Here is a 25,697-nt window from a genome sequence, read left to right on the forward strand (position 1 = left end):
ACAAAAAAGCCCGTTCTTCTCGTCTCATCTCATCTCAACTCAACTCAACTCACTCCTCTTGCTACTAGCCAGCGAGACGAGACGAGACCACCCAGATAGATAGACGAGGATGTCGGCCTCTTCGCCGAGTGGCTGGAAGGTCGCGAGCCCCTGGGTGAGTGCTGCCGTGGATTCCTGTCTTCTGTGCTTCCCCATCGAGCTGACCATACCTTTTGGACCGCACGGGCAGACGGAGCATCGGAATGCGCAAGGCCGCGTCTACTGGTACCACCAGACAGAGAAGCGCAGCGTGTGGGAGAAGCCGAGCGAGCTCAAGACGGCCAAGGAAGTGGGTTCGAAGCTAGGGACCAACGCATACGAGACTCCACTGACAGTTCCATGCCAAACAGAGGGCAATTGACTCGACGCCGTGGAAGGAGTACCAGAGCGGGGAGCGAAAGTACTATGTCCACTCGGTGACAAAGGAGAGCAGCTGGTCGCTGCCCAAGGAGCTCAAGGGTGGGTACTCGGAATGCTTGGCTTGGCTTGGTTTGACAGGCCCCTGTGGATCTTTATGCTGACAGCCGTGTGCCGTTCTGCATGAAAGACCTCTTCGACCAGATCCCTGATGAGGAGCAGACGCAGTCGCCCGGCCCAGGCGCAGCAGACAACCAGAGTCCAGCCGCCACGGCCATGTCACCACATGGCGCTGCACCCGCGCAGTGGCAGCAGGTCGCTCCCGGAGCATCGACAGCGGCGACACCCCGACCGCCCATGGGAGTCCCTGCTTCGGCATCCCCGCTTGGGTCGATGTCGTCCCCCGCCGGTGCCACCGCAGCAATGCCATCCCCTCTCCCACCTACCCCTGCTTCCGCTGCACCACTTTCTGCCTCGCTCCCCGCGCGGCCCCCACCACAGGCCGTCTCGGCCTCGGTGAGCATCGCGGGTGGCGAAGAGGCCTTTTTGCATCTCCTGCGCGAAAAGGGCGTCGATGCGTCGTGGAGCTGGGAACAGACGATGCGGGCCATCATCACGGAGCCGCTGTACAAGAGCCTCAAGACGCTGGCAGAGCGCAAAGCTGCCTATGGCAAGCACATTGCCGCCCTCAAGGATGAGGAGGAGGCGAGGACGAGGGCAATGGCTGCCGAGGTCGAACCAAAGGTCAGGGCCGAGGTCGCGGCCAACGCGGCTAGATTCCCCCACTGGCTCTCGTACGAAGGCGTCGTGGCCCGGGGTGGCCCACGCACGGCCTGGAAGGCCCTCGAAAAAGTCGGCGAGCGCCAGGCGAGAGACCTGTGGGAGACGATGCGAAGGGAGCTGAGGGACAAGGAGGAAAAGGCGCAGCGGGAGCTGAGGCACCGCAACATGGACATGCTCATGTCGCTCCTCAAGACGTTTGAGGCCGACGTCATGACGCGCTGGAAAGACGCCAGGCAGACAGTGATTGAGTCGGAGGAGTGGACCACCGACGCCCATCTGAGGAGCATGGACGTGGGCGACATGATCGATGTCTTTGACGAGCTCATGAAGGGCATCGAGCGCGACAAGACGCAGGAGATGAAGGACAAGGCCAAGAAGAGGAAGCGCGACGACCGAAAGAGGCGCGACTGGTTCAGGGCCAAGCTCGACGGGCTGAAAAAGGAGGGCGTCTTGACGAGGCGATCTGTGTGGCCTGACGTACATGCGCGGGTCAAGGACGAGCCTGAGTACAAGGAGATGCTCGGACAGCCGGGCAGCACGCCCCTCGAGCTCTTTTACGATGTCGTCGACGAGCTCGAGAGCAGCTTCAGGGCCCTCGTCCACGATGTCGAGGATGCCCTCTGGTCGAGCAAGGACAAAAACTGGAAGGTCAAGGAGGACACGACATGGGACGAATTCAAGGCAAAGATCGACGAGGCTGCTTCGCACACGCTAAAAGACAAGCAGGATGACGAGCTGAGACCTGTCTTTGACGAGCTGGTGCACATTGCAGGCCAGCGTAAGAGAGACGAGCAGAGGCGGGCCGAGCGAAAGCTGCGCCACCTTTCAGACGACCTCCGGTACGCCCTCAAAAAGGTCGACTTGCCGGCGTTTGACTCTGAAGAGGAGCTCGATGCCAAGAATTGGGCCGAGTGGAAGGTCGTGCTGGCAGGGCTGGACCTGAGGGAATGGCAGGCGTTTGATCAAGTGCAATCGATGGGCGAAGACGCCATCGACGAGGCAAGAAAGTCGGCGTGGGAGAGGTTCGTCAAGCGTCAAAAGGTGGGGTTCAAGGTTCTTGTCGTCATTTCTTCTTCAGAGAATCATTAGCTGACAAAGGTGGCATGATACCCTCAGGAAAAGATTGAGGAAGCACGAGCGTCTCTTTCCTCGAGAAAGAGGAGAAGCGATGCGGCAGACGTCGGGGAGGACGAAGGCGCCAGTGGGAAACGGCGGCATCCCGACGAGGAAGGCAAGTCTCGGAGCACGAGCAGAAGAGAACGCAGGACAGGGGCAGACCTCGATGCGGACAAAGAGAAGCAGCAGACTCGCAAGGTGCGTAATGAGCGGTGAAGCTCAAGGAGGTCCGCAGACACTGACCCTGTTCTCTTCGTCTCCAGCGACCGAAGACGGGAGAAGGAAACGGGAAGGCTAGCGAAAGCGAGGTTGAAGAAGGCGAGGTCTAGCGCACGCCCTTTTGAGGTGATGGGTGTACTACTACAACTGCAACTGAAGGTCTGCTGCCTGCAATGGATCCTCATGCCCATTTGAGATCGCCTCATGGAAAGCCTACCTTGGGAGCTGCTTATGTAATGTGTTTTTTGACATTTGTGTGTGCGACACGCTCGCACGGATTCGGTTTTTTGGCAGCCGGGACTGGCGGACCTCCACTCGCTGAGAAGACGCGCAGAGATCAGTTGGTGGCTTCGGATTTGATCGAGCGACGACGATTCGCTCTTGCATGCATCAAGGCCGGGTCGAATATCTGGTGCTGCAAGTAGGTGCTTTGTTTGATGCATCCCTTGGCCACTCCTTGATTGCCGAGCTTCAAGACCAGGCAGGCAGGAGCAGTTTCAATATTTAGAGGGGACCCACCTTGGCACATTGACATTAATTTACGGTTTGGGCAATAATCGGGGCCAAGACTCCGTCATCGAGCATTGCCCACTCGCACGAAATACAGGGATCCCACTTTTTCTTTTTTTTTTTGGTTGCACCAAGAGGGAGGGGGAAGGTGCCCGGACCGTCACAACTCCATCTTTCTATACGTGCTCTTGCAGGAGTCTGCGCACCACGGCGACGAACGCGATGAGGAGCAGTGAAGAGGCGTCGCCGCCCTCGTCGCCGACGACGCAGGGCGTGCACCACCGGAAGCGGGACATGTACTCGCAGAACCGGCCGGTGCCCTCGATCCAGCGCTTCTTCAAAAAGGGCCTCCTCGACGTCCTTTCGCGCAACGAGGACAGCGAGTCCGAGGACGACGAGGCGACCGATGCCGAGACCGAGACGCAGGTCGAGAGCCCGCGCTCGTCCAAGGACACGGGCGACGCGGCCCCCGATCAGGCAGCGACCACCGCGCAGCAGAATGGTGGGCACCGGCGAAAGGACAGCAAGGCCGGCGGCGCCGATCGCCGGTCGGGCCGGCGATCGCACAAGCCGCAGACTGTCGACGATCCGGTCACCAGACAAAAGGTGACGATCAGCGATGTTGGCCGAAAAGAGTACGAGCGGGCGATGAGGCGTGCCGACGAGCTCGATCAAGGGCGAGGAGGCGGCGATGGAGGAGGTGGGCCCCGGGGTGGCGGTAAGCAGACGAGAAGCAAGCACTTTGATGCCGAGAACATCCTTAATCTGCCGTTCCCTCCGGAGGAACCCCTGCCTGCGTCGCTGTTCGCAGTCCACCCAGTCCTCTTACCTGGCTGTGTCATTTGGGCCCTTGTCACCGCCATTGGGCCGTTGCCGAGATGGGTGTCGGTGCTGCTAGCTGCTTGGATGGCCTGGTTCTGTTGGGAGCGACTCAAGAGCGGCATGGAAGACCGACGCTGGGAGCGAGAGCGGCTCCGGGGCGAATCAATCAGGCAAAGTGGCGGAGCATCGCAGCACGACGGCAACAAAGCCAACCATGCAGCGAGCAAGGAGCACCCAGGCACACACCAGCCGTTTCCAGGTATCAAAGAGGGCGCCGAGTGGCTCAACACCCTCGTCGATCGAGTCTGGGAGGTCATGGATCCGGCGCTGTTTTCGAGCATGGGCTCCACCCTCGAAGATGTCATGCAGGCCTCGATTCCAGGCTTCATCCATGCCGTCAAGGTCGAGGATCTCGCCCAGGGGTCCACACCCCTTCGATTGACTGGCTTTCGCGTGCTCCCAGACGACGAGGCGCAAGATCTGCGAGCTGAGGCGCAAAAGGCACTTCGAAAACAGCGCCTCGAGGAGAAGAAGGTGCGCTTGCCCCACAAAAGGCATGCAAAGGCCAATGAAGATGATGACGACGATGGTGATGATGATGGTGGTGATGATGAGCAAAAGGGGAAGGAAGGAGATCAGAAAAGTGCAGACAAAGGTGGAGACGTAAGGAAGGTGGGGAAGCCTAAGCGACGAGTGGAAGAGGATGCAGGTGGCTCCTACATCAACCTGGAGCTCGGCTTTCTCTACCGCGCACGACCGACAGCAAACACAGTGGCGAGCAAGAGCAGAAACGCACACTTGCTCATCAAGTTCTGGGTCGGCGCTAGAAAACTCTATACGATTCCCCTGCCCGTCTGGGTCGAGATCAAGGGCCTCGTCGGCACTGTCCGAGCCCGGCTCCAGCTCACGCCCGACCCGCCGTTTGTCAAGATGCTCACCTTCAGCTTCATGGGTCTGCCCCGAGTCGGCATTGAGGTCGTCCCCCTCGGCATCAACCTTACCCACGTCCCCTTTCTCTCTGGCTTTGTTCAGAGCTCCATCGACGCAGCCTGTGGCGAGTACTGTGCCCCTTCGTCGATGACGACGGACCTCGGCGAGATTCTGATGGGCGACTCGATCAAGCGAGAGGTCAATGCGATGGGTGTGCTCGTCATCTACGTCCACCGGGCCTTTGACCTCGAGAAACAGGACGTGAGGGGCAGCAGTGACCCGTACTGCACGCTGTCGCTGGCAAAGTACGGCAAGGTGCAGTACGCGACCAGGGTCGCGCTCGACGACCTGTCGCCGCGGTGGGAGGAGCGCTGTGTGATGCTCATCAATCCTGAGGCGGTGCGGGCGAGGGAAAAGGTTTCGATTGCCCTGTGGGACTCCGACCGTTTCTCAGCCGATGACATGCTGGGTCGCGCCGAGGTGGATCTGGAGGACCTTGTCAAGAGACCGGGCCGGCTCTTTAAGCGAACGGATACGTTGTTTGGCTTGACACAGGAGATGAAGAAGCAGGGAACGATTCAGTGGTCACTCGGCTTCTTTGCAAAAACGCCAAATATCCGAAAGGAGCTTCGTGAAATGCTAGAGCGGGATCGGCAGAAAGACGAAGAGGAGCACGGGGACGGAAGGCCCGAAGGGCACGCCGACGATGAAAGGGACGATGAGGAGGAGGAGCATGGCAACGGCAATGAGGGCAACAAGCCGATGCAGTCGCGCAACCAGCAACAAGCCGTCGCATTTGAGCCGCCCAGTCCGCTGCTTCCCAGTGGCATTCTCTCGCTACAGGTGCATCAGATTGCGCAGCTCGAAGTGACCGACACAAAGACAAGGTCTTCGAAGCGGAAAGAGGGCGAGCCTGGTCAGCTGTTGGACAATGTGCAGGATGAAGAGGACACAGCAGCATCGCCTAGCTCCTACGTGACCATCATTCTCAACGACGAGACTGTTTTCCGCTCGCGCACAAAGACGCTGAGCAGCAATCCCTTTTTCAACGCCGGGACCGAACGCTTCGTCCGCGATTGGCGCCGGAGTTTGGTCATGTTTGTCGTCAAGGACAGACGCTTACGGGAGGAAGATGCCATCTTGGGCGTTGTGCCAATCAAGCTCTCGGACCTTTTCAAGACGTCGTCGCAAGTCACGCAATTCTTCCCGCTCGCTGGTGGCCTGGGACATGGTCGTATTCGAGTGTCTGTGCTCTTCAGACCGGTCCAGGATCTCAGCAGGCACAGGACCAAGCTTGGGTGGGACGTCGGAACAGTGAGTTTGCATTTCTTTTTCTTTTTTCGCTTCTCTTCGTCTACTAATTAGAGTTGCCCATTCGACAGATGCGTATCCTGTCAAGCCCCATTGCAACAGACTTTGTCGACGCCGATGCCGCCTCCGCGCTTCACCTTGCTAGCCTCCGCGCCGGTACGCTGGCCGGATCAGCACGCATCGCAGGTAGGAGGGCAAGGCATGCCAACAACGAGGACCAGTCCACGCGAGAGTTGGCTGGCGAGGACGATGAGGAGGACGACGAGGGCGTCGAAGAAGAGGCAAGGGAAGAAAGAGGCAGCAGCGCGACAGGTGGCGCCGGCTCAAGGCCCATCAAATGGCGGATTCGCGAGGAGGAGTTTCCCGTCAAGATTCCCGCTCGGAGACGATACACGACCTCATTTGTCATCGACTTCCGATCTGCCCGGGACCGCACATTGGGCCGGTCAAAGGTTGTGGCCATGTGCATTCTGTGGTTGCAAGACTTTGCGGATGACGACATCGTTGACGAGGTCCTGCCGATCTGGCGACCGGTACCTGGCGGCGACCTGCATCGACTTCGACAGAATTATCACCATTACAAGGATGAGGCAGAGGCAGAACAATACGGTGTCGAGCGGATGGGCTACCTACGCGTCCGGCTGCAATTCAAGTCTGGCGTGGGCAAGATTCACACCAAGTTCGACTCCAACGTCGACGCCAAGGACGTCATGGAGGCTTGGCGCTGCTGTGTAGCCGTTGGACTGCGCAGCGTGACGGGCGACTTTGTCAACCAAAAGCAGGACGAGAGTGGACAACCGATCGACGAGAGGGAGAACCGAGCGTCGGACGAGATTGGCACAGAGGACGGCGGTAGCGATAATGACGCGGATGGCGACTCACCTGCGTCGCCCACGGGTCGAGGCCACCGGAGGACCCCGTCGGGACAGTCGCGGAGGAGCAAAGAGTCCGCGGACATAGACAATGGAGAGGAAGAAAACGGAGACAGCCATGACGACGAGCTTACGATGCTCGACAAATTGAGAAAATGGACAGACGAGCGCAAGGAGCTCCACCGTCAGCACAAGGGTCTTAAGCAGTACAAGGTCGTCAGGACGGCCAGCTGGATTGGCAGGGGGGTCAAGGACCGGGGCCACCGTGCCTATGACAGCTTCAAGATGCAGGACCGACGGGCAGGACAAGTAGAGACAGAGATCTAGTCTAGACATCATTGCCGTGGAGGGAATGCTGTGCGTGATTGTCGCTTTTGCGCACGAGGCGAACGCTCAATAATTAATTGATGAAGACGATCTCATGCAAAAGTTCCTCCTGCCATGACGTGCGGCCGTTTGCTGAACGTACGTCAGCTGATGGTGGCTGAGGTTGGTGAAATCGCGAAAAGGCGGCTTGGCACCGTCGCATGAGCTTGTGCAGTTTCCGTGGCTCCTTGTCCGGCCTTAAAGCCACGGAAAAGACGAGACCGATGGCGAGTCACAGACGTAAGCATTTTGCCCCTTCTAAAATTTCGCTCACCCAACTCCATACGCTGCCTAAAATCCTCGGGAAAAGCTTGCAACAGTAAGCACCGAATGTCCCGGAGATTGGGCTTAATTTCGATTCGACTAGAAACATGTCCGCGGGACCTCCAACTTTGATAATAAATGAATTCAAAAGTAAAGACTAACACCGGTCGGTCACAATAGTTTTCTTATGTCCTGAGTTTCAAGGCCGGAGTACTTGGGAGCGGGCGTTCTATCTGCAGGGTAATGCTTCATAATTTAGACTAAGAGTGGAGGTAGTAGGTTCCGGACCTCGGATCTCATGCCAGTAGGCAGCTTCGCCCGTAGGGTTTCTTGTTCCATCGTAAATACGGCGTTTATGCATGCGGGTCGTGATGACGGTCTTGCGAGAAGGGAGAAGAAAAAACAAGCGTTTCTCGCTGAGGCCGGACATTCATCGTTCGACGCTGTCCTGGGCTATATATAGAGCGGCGAAGCATCTCAAACTATCTCATCCTCCGACACATCTCCTCTTTCCTGCTTCGATCGCCCACACTCTGACCGCAACAGCCACAGCAGAGCATCAAGACGATGGCTTCCTCGGTCAAGACGGCACAATTTGGACAGCTTGTCCACTTCCTGTCCAGGGGCAAGATTTTCCCATACCCCGAGGAGCAGCCCGATTTCGTCCTTCCAGAAAAATATGGCGGGCCTTCGACGAGCGCAACGTCCATCAGTGGCGCGACGATGAACGAAAAGGAGGAGCTTGCAAAGAAGGTTGATACTGAGCCGCAGGAGCAATTGCAAGAGGACGGGCAAAGAAAAGGGCTTCAGGACGCGCACGACATTGAGCGACAGCCATCGGCACCGCACTCGATCCTTCCCGGTGGCGACGCACTGACGCGCGCCATCAGCAGCAACCGCTCCATCAGGATCCCCGAGGCTGAGAACAAGGACAAGGACATCATTCTCGTCGACTGGTACAGCGACACCGACCCTGAAAACCCGCAAAACTGGTCATTCAGCAAAAAGGTCTTGGTGACCCTTTTGATTTCACAGATGACCTTTGGTGTCTATGCTGGCTCGGCAATCTATACACCATCGATCGAAGGTGTTATGGAAGAGTTTCATGTCGGTCTCACAAAAGGTGTCCTCGGTCTCTCGCTCTTCGTCTTCGGCTACGGAATCGGACCCCTCTTCCTGTCGCCTCTCTCCGAGGTTCCCATCATCGGGCGCAACTGGACTTACATTCCCTCGATGATGGTCTTCGTCCTCTTCAACATTGGCGCTGCCGACGCACCAAATTACAGCACCCTCATGGCATTCAGGTTCCTCACTGGCTTCTTCGGTTCGCCCGCGTTGGCCACCGGCGGCGCCAGCCTGGGCGACATCTGGTCGCAAATCAAACTGCCTTTCCCCATCGCTATCTGGGCCGTCGGCGCTGTCTGCGGTCCCGTCCTCGGCCCCGTCATTGGCGGCTTTAGCGCCATGAACCTCAACTGGCGCTGGCCTCTGTGGCTTCTCGTCATCGCATCTGGACTCAGCACTGCACTCATCTTCCTTTTGCTGCCCGAGACGTACGCGCCCAACATCCTGCTGCACCGAGCAAGGCGCCTTCGCAAGCTCACAGGCAACGACAAGATCCGCAGCCAGGGCGAGCTGGACCAGGCGGCGCTTACCGCAACTCAGCTTCTCGAAGAGGCCCTGGCTCGACCATTCATCCTCTCGTTTGAGCCAGTCGTCTTCTACACGAGCTTGTATCTCGGTATCGCCTACGCCTGCTTCTACCTCTTCTTCGAGTCGTGAGTTGCGCATTACAGACTTTGCCGAGTTCGTGCAGGATCGATGCTGACACATTACTCTCCACAGCTTCCCGATCGTCTACATTCAGTTCTACCACTTCAACCTGGGCGAATCGGGCCTTCCCTATCTCGGTCTGGCTGTGACGGGTGTCTTGACATTGATCTTCTACCTCTGGTACCTCGAGAAGGTCTTCAACCCGCGCTTCCTCGCCAAGGCTTCGAAGGGCATCATCGTTCCCGAAGACCGTCTCGCCATCGCCCTGTTCGCCTCGGTCTTCGTTCCTGTCTCGATGTTTGGCTTCGGCTGGCTCGCGCGGCCTTCGATCCACTGGATCGCACCGACGATCTTCGCCTCGCTGCTCCTGCCCGGCGTTTTCTTGCTCTTCCAGAGCATCCTCGTCTACCTCCCGATGTCCTATCCAGAACACGCCGCCTCAGTCCTGGCCGCAAACGACATGATCCGATCGCTCATCGCAGGCGCCTTCCCCCTGTTTGGTCATGCGCTCTTCACCAACCTCGGAAATGAGAGCGTGGGCAAAGGCTGCAGTGTCGTCGGTGGCATCTTTATTGCCCTCATTGCGCCGCTCTGGGCCCTCAAGCGATACGGACACCATCTCCGCAGGTGGTCCAAGTACGCCCACGTCTACTAGATTACAGTCCATCCCCCTCGCTCTACCCTGCCATCTCCATAGACGCACCCTCCTACAACAAATACTCATCTCCAAGATTCCCTCGTCAACGCTGTATACTTCCCCCCTCTTGCTATTGTTTAATCCTGATAGATCCCTCAAAAGGTTATGTGAAAGGCTGACAAGCTCGTCAAGCACCGTTATGAATATTTCCCTCATAAGCTGCACATACAGCTATGGAAGAAAAAAAAAGTAGTCGCCATTTTGTTTTTATCACAGGAGCTCGATGAAAGAGCTCCTCAACACTGTTCTTAGGCCTTCACATACTCACGAAGGACCTGTTGTAAGCAACAAAGAGATCTGTGAACTCAGTATCGAGTGTTACCTCCTCCATTGGTCTTAACAACCACCATTTTTTTTAGGCATGGACTGTACCAGCTTAACAAAGAAGTCCGTCTTAATCTCGCTCCAAACCTCTTCAATCGATGAAACAGGTGCATCACGGACTGCATCAGGTCCTCCTCCAAGTTCTCGGATGTGTGGATGCTTCTTGTGAAGCTGGTAATGAGTATTGCGCATTCATTTTTGATTGGATTTTGATCTGGAGAGTATGGTGGCCAGAGGATGGGTTGAATGCCTTGCTGCCTGAACCAGCGCCGTGAATGCTTTGATGTATGCACTGGGCTGTTGTCCTGCTGGAACAAGCTCTGCCCTGGCAGATTTTCGAGCCATGGAAGGAAGTGTTCAGTGAGCATGGAGGTGAAACCTCTTAAATTGAGATGGGGGCCAGATGTCCTTGTTAGAGGTCCTTTGTTCGCTCGCTTTTCTAACATCCAGGCAGCCACCAGCTGTTGTCTTCTTGATGCAATCATTGTGATACTTCTCTGCAGCAGTGTGGAAAATCCAGTCCCAGCCCTTCTTTTCTTGTTGAACAATTCTTTCATCTGACCAAATGACCATGCCCCATTGAATGATTGACCAATCTCGATGTTCCAACGCATACTGAAGGCGTCTTTCTTTATGATGTGGCTTGAGATCAGGCTTGGGGTCTCTCTGTGCTTTCCCTTTCCATATTCTCTCAACACACGGTGTGGAGTGGGTCTTGAGATGTTAAAGTTGCTGTTGTTGATTGTTTCTTGCAATGGCGCCATCCTCTTCTGCAACGCCTCATTGTGCAGTCTTTCTTTCTTGTCAGCAGATAGCTTGGGTGACCAGCTTGTTGGTTTGTGGTTCTCTGTACTACCACAGGCTTGGAAGCATTGTAGCATTGCCTTAAGGATGTTGTGAGAGAGGGAAAGCTTTTCGGAAGTGATTTTGGGAGTTACTCCTTCTTCATAGAGAGAGAAAAAAAGGACCCTCTCTTTTTACGCAGTGCTGCAGCGCTTGGACATTGTGGTTTGGATGTAAGAGAAGAGGTAGAACTATGCTTTTGCCACACAAAGAGTATCATACTGAGTAGCTACACAGCTTTTTGCCGAAGCTGGCCGACGACATCGGGGCAAAAAGACGCGACAAGGGTACTACCTCATTTCCCACAGATAAAAGTTGCCACAGTGGCTTGTTTCTTCCCTCGCTGAACCGCTAGACGAGCACTTGATGACATTGCTGGTGCCTAATGTAATGCTATCGGATCAGAAGGACCAAGGAAAGAGTGTATGAGAAATAGACAGAGGCGGTATGTACAGAGTAGCTTCTAAGATAAGATGAGATGGTCACGATGGAGGGGACGGGGTGAGGCTGGAAGAACCGGATAAGCAGGAGCAAAGGTGAGTGTGATACAGCATTTGTTGGATCAGATCGTTATTCAATTGTTCATAGTTTTTCGCTAGCCTTCTCGATGAACGACACCCTCGCCGCCGCTTCTCTGAGAGACGTCCAAACCAAGAGCGGAGTCAATTTGGGTGGGTGGTGGAAGCCAGAAGCGTTCTTCTCCTCCATCGTCGGAATGACCGGCACTGCTGGGTGCTCGTTGCAAGTCGGCGCCAAGCATACCGAAAGGCCCTCTGCCACCGATGTTGTGCGTGTGTACGTGGTGGTGGCTAAGGATGGTCGAGTCAGCTTCGGTCGCGCGGTCATCGTTGTGGACAGGGGTTCCATCAGTGGGCGACTGCGAAGCCTTTTGGGCAGCACCGCCCATTCTTGTCGCAGGCGCTCGGACCACCTCAAACCCTCTAGTGGCACCGGGTGGCAAGCTTCCTCCTGCAGCTGTGATCGCTTCATCATCGTCATCGTCGTCTGCACGATTCCTCAACGCGCTCCGCCGCGGTGTGGGCGCCTGGCCGCCCAAACGTTGTCGCAGCACGCCGAGAGCTTCAGACATCCGAGCAACGCCTGCCCATGCACCTTTCCCTCGAGCACTGGCACGGTGATCCCAGGTTGTCTCATTGTCACTGCTATCGTCACTACTGTCGCCATCGTCTTCGACGGCATGGTGGGAACGCCTTATGCCGAATAGTCCTCCTCGTCTAGCTCCGCCTGGCGGCATTGTATCTTTTCGAGCGTTTGCAGCCGCAGCCGCAGCTGCAGCAGCTTGAGTACTGCTCATTTCGTTGGGCGACTGAGGTTGAAGAGCGTGGTAGGACGATCGCTTGTCAGCCGGAGGTGGTCCGTGTCGGACTATGGCATCTTTATCCCAAACACCAATGACTCCGCTCTGGCTTGTAGGCCGTGGCCTCCGGGGCGAGGCTGACGAACCTGGCGCACCGGACTGCGCACCAGGCATTGAGGGGCGCTGGGCCGGTGGGAGAGAAGCGTAGGGTTCGGCATCGGTAGCTCGACCTCCTCCCAGTCTGACGAAGCCAGAGTGACTGGGTGTCGGAGGAGCAGACGGATTGACGCTGCTTGGATTGCTTGTTGAGTCGAGCTGACGGTATGGTCCAGGCCCAGGACTTGTGGGTGGCATGGCCGCCATGATGTTGCCCTCGTCATTCGCATCGCCTCGAAGGTAGGCAGAGTAGACGCCTTCACCAAAGAAGTCTTTGCCACCCGATGAGTTTGGCCGTCTGGGAAGGGTGCTGGGCTGTGAACGTGGAAGGGCAGCCTGGTCAAGGTAGCTGGCAAAGGAAGCCTGTCTTGAGTGAGTCATGGGAATCTTGCTGCCGTTGGTCATGACGGGCGTGCCGCTGTGCGAGCTTGCTCCTCCCGATGAGTTGGGCCGAGGGTGCAGGCCTCTCGCCATGGGAGCGCCGGCTGCTGGCCTCGAGAGCTGCAGTGTCTTCTGCTTGCGCTTCTTGATTTTGCGGATCGCACCGCCCAGCCCAGCGGTCCTGCCCGAGGTCTTCTCGTCAAAGCGAACCCGCCAGCCAAGCCTCACAAGTGCCTCGACAATCTTGACCAAGAGCACCAGCGCGATGGTTGCGAAATAGATGCCTTGAACGAGAAGGATGACGTAGGTGAGCCAACCATCCGCCTCGTGTCCGAAGCCGACAAGCGTGGTTAGCAGGAGCGCTAGGACGCAGGTGACGATTCGAAGAACGCAGGCGATGAAGTTGATCGGACCCATCATCGCACCCTCTCCCCAGGGCAACCACAGGCTCGAAGCAAGGGTGACGAGAATCTCCACAAGAAGGATGATGATAGCTTGAGCGGCGCCACTAGCCTGACCTGCACCAGTCACGATGCCAAGGACGAGGCTACGCGAAAGTACGATGATACAGTAGAGTTGGCTGCCGGGAGCGTAGGTGTGGTACATTGGGCCCAAGGCGAGTAGCGTACCGACGTGTTCATAGAGCTTGTCAGTGGGGAGTCGGTAGATGCGCCAGACGAGCCACAGAGGCGCGATGAGGGAGAAGAACGCAAACGAAAGCGCAGCTAGAGCGATGGGTACCGTCGAGTGGGAAGATGGCTGCGAGAATTGGTAGGTGGAGAGGATGGTGATGGGCAGATGGAACAGGACGAGAGCTCGGACGAGATTGCCGTGGAGAGCTTTGCCATGAAGACCCAGCGTATTCCTGGAAATCGAAACACCGAAGAAGAAGTGGTGTCTCCTGCCCGACGACGAGGTTGAGTGTGGCCGATCGAAGTTTTTCTCACCGTTGCCAAAATGATCGGCGATACCAGGGCTCGACGGCAGCCGAATCTCTCCTCCTTCCTCGCGACGTCGCCGCACCTCGTAGAAGCGTTGGAAGCTACTGTCAACAATCCAAGCGACCACCGAGATGGCGACGATAATGGCGACGATAATGAGCCATATGGCTAGGCAGGTTCCATACAGGTCGGAAGCATAGAGACCAACCGAGCTGGCAAATGCCTCGATGCCGGTGTGCGAGTTGTTGAGGTTAACGAGGACGTTGGGTTGAGCCGCGTTCATGTAGAGCGGGCTCGTCGGCGTCGACATTTGCTCGCCGATGTCGCCCGAGGGGAGCTTCGCAACCGTGGACAAGAGGTCGTACTTCTCCCCGTCCGACTGGACGAGAGTAACATTGCCGAGGAGACTCGACCAGGCGGCTTGTCGGAAAAATTCGTACGCAAAGTCAGGCCACTGAACCTGGAACATGGCGACGGCGACAATGAATTGGAGGTGGAAGATGACGTCCCAGCAACCTGGCGTTGCGAATCGCAGCAAAGATGGGCTCATGACGAGCCCCTTACCGCTCAGAGCGGAAACAAGAGCTGGACCAAGCTTGTCGCTGACGAATCTCGGAGCACCGCCTTCTCGTGCTCTGTTCTTGAAAGCTTTTCTCCTCGATGTAATGGCCGTTGCAATGCTTGCGACCGAGACGAGGACGAAAAAGGAAATGACGAGGGCAATGGGCAGCCAGAGGATCAGACCCCAATACCACTGGGAGGGGTAAAAGGGCGTCGATTGCACCTCAATGCAAGCAATGCTTAAGGCTGGACTCGAAGGATCGGTGAGACGGATTTCGGTCCAGATTGTCGTAGCATCGTAAGACGAATTGAGAGGAATGTCGACGCCAAACGACACCTGCCCAGGGCCGTACTGGCACGAGGCTGGAATCACATTGGGGTGCTGTGAATCGTTTGCCGTAGGGTACAAGCGGTCGCAGAGGTAGGTGTAGTTGAAAAAGACCGGAAATGTGAGGACCTTGGAAGACACTTGAATGGCACCTGGTGAGAAGAGTGCCTGGTCAACGTCTTCAACCCGTGAGAATAAGAATGGTGTTTAGTGCAGCAACTCACTGAGAAGGCCGTGACTTTGGTTGTTCGAATCGACGTAATTGTTGAATGCATAGCTTTCGTTACCGATGGACCCGACGCCAACGATGCGAAGCGTGCCAGCGGAGTACGGCAGCCTGGGACCCAGGATGCTATCTCTGGTGTCGCGATCAAATTGCGAGTAAACCGACGAGACGTTGATGCGGTTGCCCGGCTGAGCATACTTGAGCGACGAGTCGGAGCACCCGGAAAAGTAAGGGCCTGATCGAGGTCTTCCTGAGTGCCGGCCTTGATTTGTGAGTGGATTGTGGACGAGATAGGGGACTTGCGCATCGCCGACGTTGATTGGCGACAATGAAGTGGAAGTCGGGACGGGGGCACTGCTCGAGGCCGTCGTTGCGCCCGAGGCGGGTGTCGCAGAGGCAGAAGGATTGTTGATGGAAGCTGAGAGCGTTGTGCCGGTGTCCTGGGCCGTCGTCAGGCCCAAAGTGGCCAGGACGACGACGAGTAGCGAGAGGGCGGCGAGCCTCATGACCTACAATGCTCTACGATCAGGCGATTTCGTCGTCGAGGCAAAGGCGCTCGTTCCAGTGCACCTTCCTCCTCACGCTCTCGAGCCCTACCGCAATCGTCGTAGTCGCCGTCGTCACCTCCTCTCCCCTACAAGTGACAATGAAGAAGGTTGCCGATGAAGAGGAAGGGAGTTTAGCAGAGGTAAGTCATTAGGGAGCGGGCGACGGAGGAGGCGGAGGCGCGAATTTCGAGATTCCAATCACAGGGTCGAGACAGACAGGGCCCGGCAAAGGCTACTACTACTGTACTGTACAACAATTTCATGCACCGCACATGATAGATTGCAATTAAATTTTGGCGTTACAAGCCGATGCAAGCCAGGTCAAACGACCTCGGGGCCGCGAAGTACGCTGGCCCCCAAGTCTTCGGGACGATTCAAGAGGCGAACATGCAAGTAACATAGACACAGAAAGGGGCGCCACCGTTTTCGACTTGACTTTTTTGAACTCCCCTAGGCCACATACACAGCGACAAGCGCGAATCTTTCTCATCATCATCATCATCATTATAGAGAGTCGGAGCGTTGATCTACTGGTGACACAAGTAATTATCACTGGAGGACATCCGCTCTTGCTTCCTGTGCAATGCGGTGGTTGAGCTCTTGAACCTTGTTCCTCGCCTCAATGAGCAAGTTCGACTCGCTCGAGAGCAGTCTTTCCACGGCGTTGAGCTGCTTAGTGCCTAAGGTGGCGCTCGAGCGCTGCCCGATCGATGACCGATCGCTTTGTTCGCGCTTCAACTCTTCTAAGTCGGGCTTCAGAAGCGAGAATTGATGTTGCAACTGATTGAAACGAGGAATGCACTCAGAATAGGAAATAAACCCTTTTTATGAGCTCACTCACCTGCTCGACCTTTGCGGTAAGACCGCTCCGATTTCCCCGTTCGCCTCCTTGCTCTCCCACTTCACGGGAAAGCCCATCAAGCTCCTGAAACCACTGTTCTTCGTATATGCTCAGTTGAGGGTGATGCTTCTCCATCAATTTCTGCAGCATTCCGTCGGTCCTTTTCATCAACTTCCTTTGCCGTTCCATTACCCTCTCCATTCTCTGGCGAATGGAGCTGTCAGTGCCTTCACCACCAGCTCGATTGTTGGCTTCGACGAGCTTGGACAGTTGCCTCGCCAGCTCCCGGACCTCAAGGTCTAGACGGGCCTGGGTGACGTTTCCACCCCTGACTAATTTTCGCATCTCCAATCTCAGCTCCTCGACCGTGGTGGCGAGCAATCGGAGCGTTTCAGGCGTTACGCGCAGCTCTCCGCTACCGCCCGCCTTCCCAAGGGCCGAGCGAGGATGCGACGGCAGTCCACTGCCTTGGCTGAATGGCTCTGGTACTTTGAAAGCCGGGCCGTCGCCCAGAAGACTAGTGTAGACAGGTGGTCGTTGCTGCTGCCAACTTTGACTCGAGGAGGCGAGCGACGTGTTGTTGGCTGCTTCACGAGCTTGATCCTCATCGTCTTCCTCTTCGCTCCTCAGGTCGAGCTCCAGGCTGACCAGACGGCCATGTACCGTCAAGGCCAAGAATGAGTAAGAAAGATAGATATCGCTGACGATGGCAACCCCAACAACAGGGATGGCCGTGTTGCTGACGTCCCCAAACGAAGGTGGAGCTGTCTTGACGATGCAGGCAATGTCCGTCGGAACGCTTCTGTGAAGAAAGCGCTCCAAAGCTGAAGGTCCCTGTCCACTGCCGTTCTTGGTTGGTGTTCTGACCGACGTCGGGCGATCCTCTTCGTCGAGAGAAGAAACGGCAGCAGCAAGCAAGCGAGCCCACTTTCCAAAGTTGATAGCGTGAACACCAAGAATATGGTGGACATAGATCGTGTCCGAGTAGAGAGGGTCCGGCTCGAACGCTGCCGTAGAATAGGTGAGTGCTGCATCGATATTGTCGAGTGTAGCTGTCCCTATTCCCCCTACAGCCTCGAGAACTCCCAAGTCCACCGTCTCGTACACAAGAAGTGAAGGAAGCGACTGCTCCGCCTGCGACTGCATATCAAGGTCAGAGTCTTCATCGTCTGTGTCCGACTGAAGAAAGAAGCCGTATTCAGTGAACAATCTACAGAGGTCACATTCGCTCTAGACTCACGAGAGCATAGCGACCACTCGAGTGGACCTTCATGGTCGACTTTGCTCCTTTGGGCCACTTCGGACTCAACGAGTCGAGGAGCACGCACAAGTCGAGGCGGCCATCATCGCCGACGATGCCAAAGACGTGTACCGCTTGCCCCTCTTCCTGCTCAGATGGCACTACCCTTGCGAAAAACATGTCCGTTGCGTTGCTTTCTCGCTCCGTTGACAACTCATGAGGTTCAGGGGTGAAAAGGAACGGGCCTTGAAGCTGGGGCAAAGAAGGGACTATTGGAGCAGTCGGAGCCTCGATCAAGACATCTTCTTCGATCTCGACGTCCCACTCGTCTTCTGGTGGCTCTGATGCCCGTGGATCGATGCTCATGGGCGTCGCAGAGACGCTCCTCCTTCTACGTGATAATTGTGGCTCGACTGAGGTGCTCCTCCGACGCTTTGCTGCATTCTGCCCCCGGCTGATCTGTGCTTGTTTCAGAATTGAGGAGAGGAAGCGGAGCTGAAGATCTCTCTGCAGCATCGATGAGGACGAGGTGATCGAGGTGGAGCTGGTTAACGAGACATAGGAAGACAGCGCATGAATGTAGGCGCTCGGTATTGATCTGCGTGAAAACCATCTAAGCTCTTGACTCTGATATCTGTAATGAGGGGCAACTCACGCTCTCTTGGGAAGGAACGGACAGATAGCGTAGACGTCGCCGTCCCGTCGCAAACCGAATACGGTGAGCGGATTCCAATCCAAGGGGACAGAGGAAGACGTCGCGCTGCTCTGGCCCTCGTCGTCCTGGCCATTCCACTTCTTGCCCATAGAGCGAGTGTCGAGACCGAAAGTGAATGCCACTGCGCTCTTATCTGTCCCAGCACCATTACATTTTCTCTGGGTCTGAAGCGATGCATCGCCGATGTCTTCGAAGTCTTCTTCCTCGTCTGAGATGTCCAGACCGATCCTTGAGCTCCCTGATCGGACGCTCCTGGGCAACGCATGGCTACCCGTCCGCTTCATCACCGATGCTGAGGGCGTTGCAGACCTCGATCGAGACCTTGACCGCGTCGACCGACGGCGCTGATACTTCGACGTGACAGGACTACTCTTTGCCGTAGACGACGACGGAAGCAGGGACAAGGTCTGCACCGGCTCCTCGGTGTCTTCCGATACGTCATACTCTCTAGCGAGGTCATTGTATCGTCAGAGATTTGCTAAAGAGCAGGTGTCTTGGTGCGCCGCAACCCACCTTAGCTGACCATTTTTGGTCAGAATCATTAGGCTCGTGCCGTTAAAGCCCCAAGGGTGCCATTTGCAGTCGGCAACGGCGCCCATTCTTCCAGAGCTCTCGTGGTGCCAGTACCTTCCTATCAAGCCAGCATTGACCGCGATAGAAGAGCCCACGGAGCTGACAGTGCCCGGTCTGGGCAGCACCACGACGGCGACTCTGTGCGTCCCCACAGCAATGAGGAGCTTGCCAGTAGGGTTCACAAGGAGCGAAACCACATTGAAGTCGAGTTTGCTCGACGTCAGAATCTTGTAAGAAGATTTCTGTGGTGTTATTCCCCCCGATCCGTGGTGTTTGACTTCCAGTAGAGACGCCATACGGATCTCGCCTCCCGTTGCAACAAGAAGATCGGTGTTGCGTATCGCCATTGCGCGACGAGGCGGTCGAGGCGCTGACGGGCTAGCTGTCTCAAATATGGGATGAGACGGCAGCGTCGCCAGCCAGCTGACGTCCGGCATCGTTGGATCGGGGGAAGCGTCCGCCCCTAACAACGTCATCTTTTGTCGTGACCCAGGAAGATGTAGGTCTTGTTGGTTGTTCTTGCTCCTGCGTTCAATGGCTCGTCCATGGATCACGTGGTAAGAAATTTAGGCTGACTGGAGGGCACTAATCAACTTTCCAATGCAGACATATGCAAGGACGAAATTTTTGCACGAAGGTTTGTGTAAGTCAAGCTCGACAGCCTCTCTTCATCGATGGGGGTCTAGCTCATTGGCAGAGCGCTTGCTTAGCACTTCAAAGTGTACGTTTGCAAGCGGTATAGGGTTCGATTCCCTAGTCCTCCAAAGAGAGGCTCCTTAAGGAGCATGACATTTTATTTTTCCTTCCCTCAGAGAGATATTTATTTCCTTTTTTTCTTTCCCTTCTTAACACACTCCACCTTAGGAGAGAGCGTCGTTGCTCCTCTCGCCTCCGACTTCTTCTCGGAGAGAAGTCGCCCGTCAGCTGATGAGTCTGTACGCACTGAAACAGATCACAATTCTATATAGCAACGAAAATGGAACGATCTCCCATTGCCCGAGCGAAGTGTTGCCTCTGATCATTCGCTGACAAATATGTGACGGAGCCTCAAGGGTTTTGTGACTAAAAAGTCCGCGACCTGCAAGGTCGTCCAAAATAAGAGTACGCTACGCTTCCGTCGCCAAGGAGTCCACGAATCCCAGACAAAGTCTCGACAACGCTCCAAGGCGAGCAAAGACAACAGCTATGGAGGAAGCAGGATGGGGCGCGCCCCCCATAGTGACGCTGCTGTTGACGACGCTCGGTCTGGCCGTGGGTACCTTCATCTGCGGCTGCATTCCACTCTCCCTACCGCTCTCCAAGACGATGTTGCGGATCCTCGAAGTGCTTGGCGCAGGTCTGCTGGTGGGCGCCTCGATGACTGTTGTGCTTCCCGAAGGCGTGGCGGCCATCTTCCGAGCGGCAGCAGAGGCAGGCCGGACTCATTCAGAAGCACCATCCCATAGCAGCTGGGCGTGGAGCGGCCTCAAACGAGCTGTCGATGACCCTGATCACGATCACGACCACCGATCGCCGGGCTTTGATCCAGAAGCGATCACGGGCTATTCGCTCCTTGCAGGATTTCTCGTCATGTTTCTGTGGGTGTCACACCTCCCTTGAGCTCGGCCTGGTAGCCACTCCTGACGCATACTCCTCCCTTTGAACAGCCTCGACCAGGTGGCCGCCCCTGGGTCGCATGCCCACCAGTCGGAGCCGACCCCCAGGCCAGCATCTATCCATCCATCGCACCGACCTGAGACGTTACGTCTGACAAGGGCGTCATCGATTCAAATCCCAAAGGAATACCAGAAACGTCGCCGTGAAGAGACTGACCCAAATTCGACAGCCGACTCGAGTCCTGAGCGCATGCCAGCGGATCATGACCTCGAGAGCTCCGCCTCTCCTTTGCTGAGGAACGGGGCGGTCTCTCCTCTGCAGGGCAGCCGACATTCGCGCAAGCCTTCGAATGGGTCCGCCGACCGCGATGGCTCCGTTGCGAGGAACAGAGGTCTTCGAACGGCTTTTGCCAGCATAGCCGGCCTCGTCATCCATGCAATTGCTGATGGCATTGCCATGGGTGCAAGTGCAGGCAGCGGCGACGAAAGTCTCAAGCTTATTGTCTTCTTTGCGATTATGATCCACAAGGCCGTGAGTCGTGCAGAAAAGTAGAAAAGTGTCATGTCACTCAACGCTCACGACTATGGTCAGCCTGCTTCCTTTGGACTGTGCACTTTGCTCATGGGCCAAAAGCTCGCCCGATCAGACATTCGAAAAGCGATCGGTATCTTCAGCTTGGCCACGCCCTTCGGAGCGATTCTTAGTGGGTGTCTTTTCCGTCTCGACAGAGTGCCTCGCAACCTCTGTGCTGACTGAGATTGCCAAAATAGCCTATCTCTTCTTGACTCTGATCACCGGCCACTCTCAAGAATCAGGCGTGGGCAGCGTGTCAGAGAAGCACATCGGCGCTGCCCTGACTTTCTCGGGTGGCACGTTCATTTTCGTCGCAATGCACGCCGTCCATGAGCTCGCGTCAGCAGGCGCTGACACGGAGCAACCAGATGATGCCGACGATCATCATTACATTCATCATGCATCAGCGCAGACCACGTCAGCTTTCCATTCGTCGCAGCAGCAACAGCAGCAGCAGCATCATCTTCAGTCGTCTCGCCAAATCCTTGGCAGGACCGGCCGAGTAGCCATCTTGCTTGTTGGGACCATGTTTCCTCGAGCATTACAAAGTCTCGTCGGGCATCATCATTGAAATGTACAGTTGTGGAAGCTTTGTCTACCGCCACAGGGCATCGTTTAATCGTATCACGAGTTGCACAAGGCGATCAGGCTGAATCTTCAGGAGTCGTCCATCATAATCTGTATGAACTCTTGCTCGTTGATCTCGCCGTCTTGGTCCAAGTCGAATTCATCGATCATTGCTTGTCTATAGACGTGTTCAGTCGCCTTCCTGTGCATAAGGCTCAATGGCAAAGCAGCAACTCACAGCTCCTCTTCGTCGAGGCCTTCGCCCAGCTCTTTGGCGACCCTTTTCAGATTGCGCAGGGAAATTTTACCTGTCCCGTCATCATCGAAGAGGCTGAAGGCCCTCCTTATTTCCTCCATGGGATCTCTCATCGAAATCTTGTGCGCCACTGCATGGAGGAGTCTTCAGCATACGAGCTGTTGAGTTGGGTACGGTGAGACACTCACTGACTCGCAGAAAGTCGTCCCACTCCATCAAGCCTTCGCCCTTGTGATCGTGGTCCCGGAGAATCTTGAGTACCTCTGCCTTTTTCAAATCGAAACCGAGCGCTCGCATTGCGACTTTGAGCTCGTGGTAGTCAATGGCTCCGTCTTTGTCTGTGTCAAAGAGCTCAAAGGCTTCTTTGATCTCTTGTCGCTGTTCGTCGGTCAGGTCCGAAGCGTTCGGCGTGCCTCCCCCGCTTGGACCACCTCCCATCCCTGCTGATGCTCCTACTCCACCCGATGCACCAACGCCTGTCCCTGTGCCGTTTGCTCCAAACCGTGGCGTCGTGTGAGTACGCCGTTTTGTCTTGGAAGCCGGTGTATAGAGCGACATGGTGGTGTACCTTTCTAGGTGTTGGTTCGTCTCCGTTCGCGCGTCGCGGGAGAGGCGCGCTCAATGGCAGCGCAGAACAAGGAGATTTTTCACACGTGGGAATTTTAGGCTTGCTGCATGGCAAGCCTTGCTACTACTAGTCTCCATTCGACGACGACCTTTCCGTATTCTTCTCACTTCGTCGCTGCCATCCGCCAACCTACCCTGGTCCTCGATCCAGCAGCATGTCGACATCTTCCTCAATCACAGGACCTATTCCGCCGCCTCGTGGCCTTCCCATATCGGAACCTTCACCTGCATCCCAGCCGCTCGTTGTCAAATACAGGGGCGCGACTGTCGAAGATCTGCAGCTGTCGCCCGCCGTTTGTGTTGGTCTCGACGCCACAGTCGGCAATGCGCTTGATGTCGCTTTCGACCACGAGTACGGCCAGCTGCCTGTGCTGAGCGACACCAATGGGAACCGGAGGCTGACCGGGTATCTCGACGTCAAGAGCTTGAGGGAAGCCGTCGACGCCGGCAAGCTCAACAAGTCGGACAGCGTGAAGGCTAATATGGTCAGATTTTCCAAGGAGCAGAAGCCATCCCAGCCAGCGAACCAGTCTAGTGATGAAAAGAAGGTCTTCACCCTCATTACACCAGAGACTGGCCTCGGCGAGCTCGAAGGTGAGCTACCGGAGCACAACACAGGAACCCGAGGACAACAGCTGACAATCTTCTTGCAACAGCCTTTCTGACTATCTACCCCTTTGCTCTCGTCACGGATGCTTCACGCAACTTTGTCCTGGCCGTTGCCACGCGTGAGGATCTGGCAAAGTACGCTCAACGAAGGGGGATGGAGGAGCCGCAAGGCAATACGACACCCACGCAGCGACAGCAGAAGACTGGCGATGTCGAGATGACTGATGCCTCTGCAGGCAACACGACGCTCCAGGGCGCCACTTCGACGACTGTGCAGCCAATGTCGAGGCGTGAGGAGGAAGAAAAGAGAAAAGACAGAACCTTGGCAGAATTCCTGAGAATGCTCGATGGGTACCGACCGCTGATTCCCGATGAGGTCACGGATCACTACCTAGAAAAGGTCGGGTTCGAGTGCGAGGATGTGCGACTGTGAGTGGATATGCTACAAGTGAAGTTGTCTGTCTAGGGCTGATAGATGAGATCTGGGCAGCAAACGTCTCTTGTCGCTGGCTGCAGAAAAGTTTGTCGCCGACATCGCAGCAGATGCCTTCCAGTACGCTCGCATTCGCACAAATGCTGGGCCGGGCGCAAGAGGCAAAGGAGCGGGCAACAGCACTGCAGCTCAAGCTGCTGCTGCGGCTGCCGCTACAGCCGGTGCGACTGGCAGCAAGGTGAGAATTTCTTTCGCAGCAAAGGAGCAGACATGTAGCTGAACCCGTCCATCTATTTCTCATCAACAGGACCGGTCCAGGACAGTCTTGACGATGGACGACTTGGGAGCGGCGTTGGGAGAGTACGGCGTCAATGCTCGAAGGGCAGACTTTTACCGTTAAACAGTCAAATTTGATTACATTGTACATTGTAGAGAGAGACAAGAGAGGGACAGAGACAGAATCAGTCCACCCCTGATTGGTGAAGAGATGGGCGTTATGGTTAGACGTGAAACGGTGCGCGCTAAGATATGCCAGTCGACTCACAGTGGAGGAAGAGGAGGCCCAGGCCGCTCCCAACGAGAAACATGCACAAGAATCGCGAGGCCTGCCGATTGTTCTCTTTGGCCCGTTGCAGCTGTTCGTTGCCGCGACCGACCTCGAGAGCATGGCCGACGGCCTCCTGGTGCAAGTGATCTGCCATCTCTGCCTGCGAGCCTAGGTGCTGAATGAGTTGAGTCTGAAGCTCGGAGATGTCATTGAGCTTCCGCTCAGCTGCTTCAACAGCTGCAAGATCCTCCGATAGAGACTTGACGAGAGCAGATGACTCTGAGTCAAATTGCTGGACCTGCTCCGCAGTCAGCTTCGTCATGATGTCGCTGTTCGATCGGCCGTTGATTTCGTCTGCAGAGAGGCCATCGTAGGCCGCACGCGACATTGCGCCCTTGCTCCCCGCCACGACGGTGTTTGTAGCTGTCGAACCAGACGATGCCGATGCGGCGCCTCCTTTTGCGCCCGCGCTTCCAGCTAGGTTGATGGATCGAGCCTGTCTTGCGCGCAGACGGGCCTCTTGCATATCGCGGAGACGAGCACTTGCCTTGGTCAATTCGGTGGACAGGAAGGCAGTTATGGCGGCGCGGTGCTGTGTAAGCTGCTCAGCATAGAGGGGATGTGCTCGCCCGGGGAAGTCCGAGCCCGTTGCCGCGCCCAGCAGTCGTGAAAATGGATTCGCAGACATCAACGGCGTCGTTCTCTTGCGCACTGTTGCAAATTACACGGAGTCAGTCACGCACGAGACATCAGCCCATGGCTGAGTCAGACTCACCTTCCTCGCCGGCCTCAAGCTCTTTGATTCTGGCCAGGGAGCGCTTGATGACGACTCTGACCTGAAACTCGATCTCATCTCGCTCCTTGTCGCTCAGACGATCGACACCTTTCCAAGACTCGAGCGACGAGGCGCCCTTGGTTTGATTGGACTCCTTGCGTGCGCCACCCAGAGCTGAGCTTGAGGACAGGTATGGCTTTCTGATGCCTCTGAGAAATGCGTCGAGCGAGACAATGTGTTTGTGCTTCACGCACGCTGCTGTTAGGTCTTCCTTTCTGCAGTACACTGGCTTTGGCGAGAAAAACTCACCACCCGATCAGCCTCACTGAACCACTCTTCATCGGCCGTCCTCAGCCTGAGTGCGTCCTTTTCTTTTGTACTGAGCACTTCACCGGCTTGCTGCTTCTTTCGTAAGAGGCGGACAACTTGGCGGTCGACTATCGGACCCAGAGCGTCGTCCCGACTCTTCTGCCATTTCCGTCGGTTGGCCGAAGAAGAATCGTATTGTTCCACGAGCTCTCGAAACGCAGATGTGTGACTTGTACCTTGAAGAGCCCTCGCGCCCGTCCCAGGCTGGGAATGAGACGAGGCGCCAACCTTCTCTGCTGCGTCCTCAGCCATCGTCAGTGGGGAGGAAGTGACGTGGAGAGAAGAAAGGAA

The 25,697-nt window shown here is 56.1% G+C and overlaps 9 protein-coding genes and 1 non-coding gene across 10 annotated transcripts; 6 read left to right on the forward strand and 4 right to left on the reverse strand.

Moving 5' to 3' along the window:
• Positions 1–2: 2 nt before the first annotated feature.
• On the forward strand, positions 3–2,599 carry FA10DRAFT_41305 (hypothetical protein). Its single transcript, XM_025525467.1, has 5 exons — positions 3–154; positions 230–328; positions 390–498; positions 587–2,220; positions 2,302–2,599. Exons 1-5 carry the CDS (start codon positions 110–112, stop codon positions 2,509–2,511), a joined length of 2,097 nt encoding a protein of 698 aa, XP_025381297.1. The 5' UTR covers positions 3–109; the 3' UTR covers positions 2,512–2,599.
• A 520-nt stretch (positions 2,600–3,119) lies between these two features.
• FA10DRAFT_264684 (hypothetical protein) lies at positions 3,120–7,720 on the forward strand. Its single transcript, XM_025520751.1, has 2 exons — positions 3,120–6,090; positions 6,159–7,720. Exons 1-2 carry the CDS (start codon positions 3,247–3,249, stop codon positions 7,284–7,286), a joined length of 3,972 nt encoding a protein of 1,323 aa, XP_025381298.1. The 5' UTR covers positions 3,120–3,246; the 3' UTR covers positions 7,287–7,720.
• Positions 7,721–7,946: 226 nt separating this feature from the next.
• FA10DRAFT_237922 (MFS general substrate transporter) lies at positions 7,947–10,154 on the forward strand. The gene is made up of 2 exons (XM_025519124.1): positions 7,947–9,367; positions 9,435–10,154. The coding sequence occupies exons 1-2, from the start codon at positions 8,157–8,159 to the stop codon at positions 10,015–10,017; spliced, it is 1,794 nt and encodes a 597-aa protein (XP_025381299.1). The 5' UTR covers positions 7,947–8,156; the 3' UTR covers positions 10,018–10,154.
• Positions 10,155–11,582: 1,428 nt separating this feature from the next.
• Positions 11,583–15,904, reverse strand: FA10DRAFT_299419 (hypothetical protein). The gene is made up of 2 exons (XM_025524719.1): positions 15,136–15,904; positions 11,583–15,063 (listed from the first exon to the last, which is right to left on the reverse strand). Exons 1-2 carry the CDS (start codon positions 15,641–15,643, stop codon positions 11,822–11,824), a joined length of 3,750 nt encoding a protein of 1,249 aa, XP_025381300.1. The 5' UTR covers positions 15,644–15,904; the 3' UTR covers positions 11,583–11,821.
• A 265-nt stretch (positions 15,905–16,169) lies between these two features.
• Positions 16,170–19,555, reverse strand: FA10DRAFT_264687 (hypothetical protein). The gene is made up of 5 exons (XM_025520752.1): positions 18,995–19,555; positions 18,422–18,928; positions 17,767–18,364; positions 16,527–17,705; positions 16,170–16,465 (listed from the first exon to the last, which is right to left on the reverse strand). The coding sequence occupies exons 1-5, from the start codon at positions 19,528–19,530 to the stop codon at positions 16,235–16,237; spliced, it is 3,051 nt and encodes a 1,016-aa protein (XP_025381301.1). The 5' UTR covers positions 19,531–19,555; the 3' UTR covers positions 16,170–16,234.
• Positions 19,556–19,730: 175 nt separating this feature from the next.
• On the forward strand, positions 19,731–19,818 carry FA10DRAFT_t6. The gene has a single exon. It is a non-coding gene; the product is annotated as a tRNA-Ala (tRNA).
• A 379-nt stretch (positions 19,819–20,197) lies between these two features.
• FA10DRAFT_299421 (Zip-domain-containing protein) lies at positions 20,198–21,956 on the forward strand. The gene is made up of 4 exons (XM_025524720.1): positions 20,198–20,631; positions 20,701–21,181; positions 21,242–21,353; positions 21,421–21,956. Exons 1-4 carry the CDS (start codon positions 20,240–20,242, stop codon positions 21,792–21,794), a joined length of 1,359 nt encoding a protein of 452 aa, XP_025381302.1. The 5' UTR covers positions 20,198–20,239; the 3' UTR covers positions 21,795–21,956.
• FA10DRAFT_264689 (EF-hand) lies at positions 21,739–22,645 on the reverse strand. The gene is made up of 3 exons (XM_025520753.1): positions 22,235–22,645; positions 22,029–22,176; positions 21,739–21,968 (listed from the first exon to the last, which is right to left on the reverse strand). Exons 1-3 carry the CDS (start codon positions 22,602–22,604, stop codon positions 21,881–21,883), a joined length of 606 nt encoding a protein of 201 aa, XP_025381303.1. The 5' UTR covers positions 22,605–22,645; the 3' UTR covers positions 21,739–21,880.
• Positions 22,646–22,755: 110 nt separating this feature from the next.
• FA10DRAFT_237931 (hypothetical protein) lies at positions 22,756–24,121 on the forward strand. Its single transcript, XM_025519125.1, has 4 exons — positions 22,756–23,267; positions 23,330–23,711; positions 23,773–23,953; positions 24,023–24,121. Exons 1-4 carry the CDS (start codon positions 22,829–22,831, stop codon positions 24,113–24,115), a joined length of 1,095 nt encoding a protein of 364 aa, XP_025381304.1. The 5' UTR covers positions 22,756–22,828; the 3' UTR covers positions 24,116–24,121.
• On the reverse strand, positions 24,119–25,677 carry FA10DRAFT_237933 (hypothetical protein). The gene is made up of 4 exons (XM_025519126.1): positions 25,347–25,677; positions 25,038–25,281; positions 24,260–24,973; positions 24,119–24,187 (listed from the first exon to the last, which is right to left on the reverse strand). The coding sequence occupies exons 1-4, from the start codon at positions 25,656–25,658 to the stop codon at positions 24,177–24,179; spliced, it is 1,281 nt and encodes a 426-aa protein (XP_025381305.1). The 5' UTR covers positions 25,659–25,677; the 3' UTR covers positions 24,119–24,176.
• Between the last annotated feature and the right edge of the window lie 20 nt (positions 25,678–25,697).

Source organism: Acaromyces ingoldii, assembly GCF_003144295.1.
Source record: "Acaromyces ingoldii strain MCA 4198 unplaced genomic scaffold FA10scaffold_1, whole genome shotgun sequence".
NCBI lineage: Eukaryota > Fungi > Basidiomycota > Exobasidiomycetes > Exobasidiales > Cryptobasidiaceae > Acaromyces > Acaromyces ingoldii.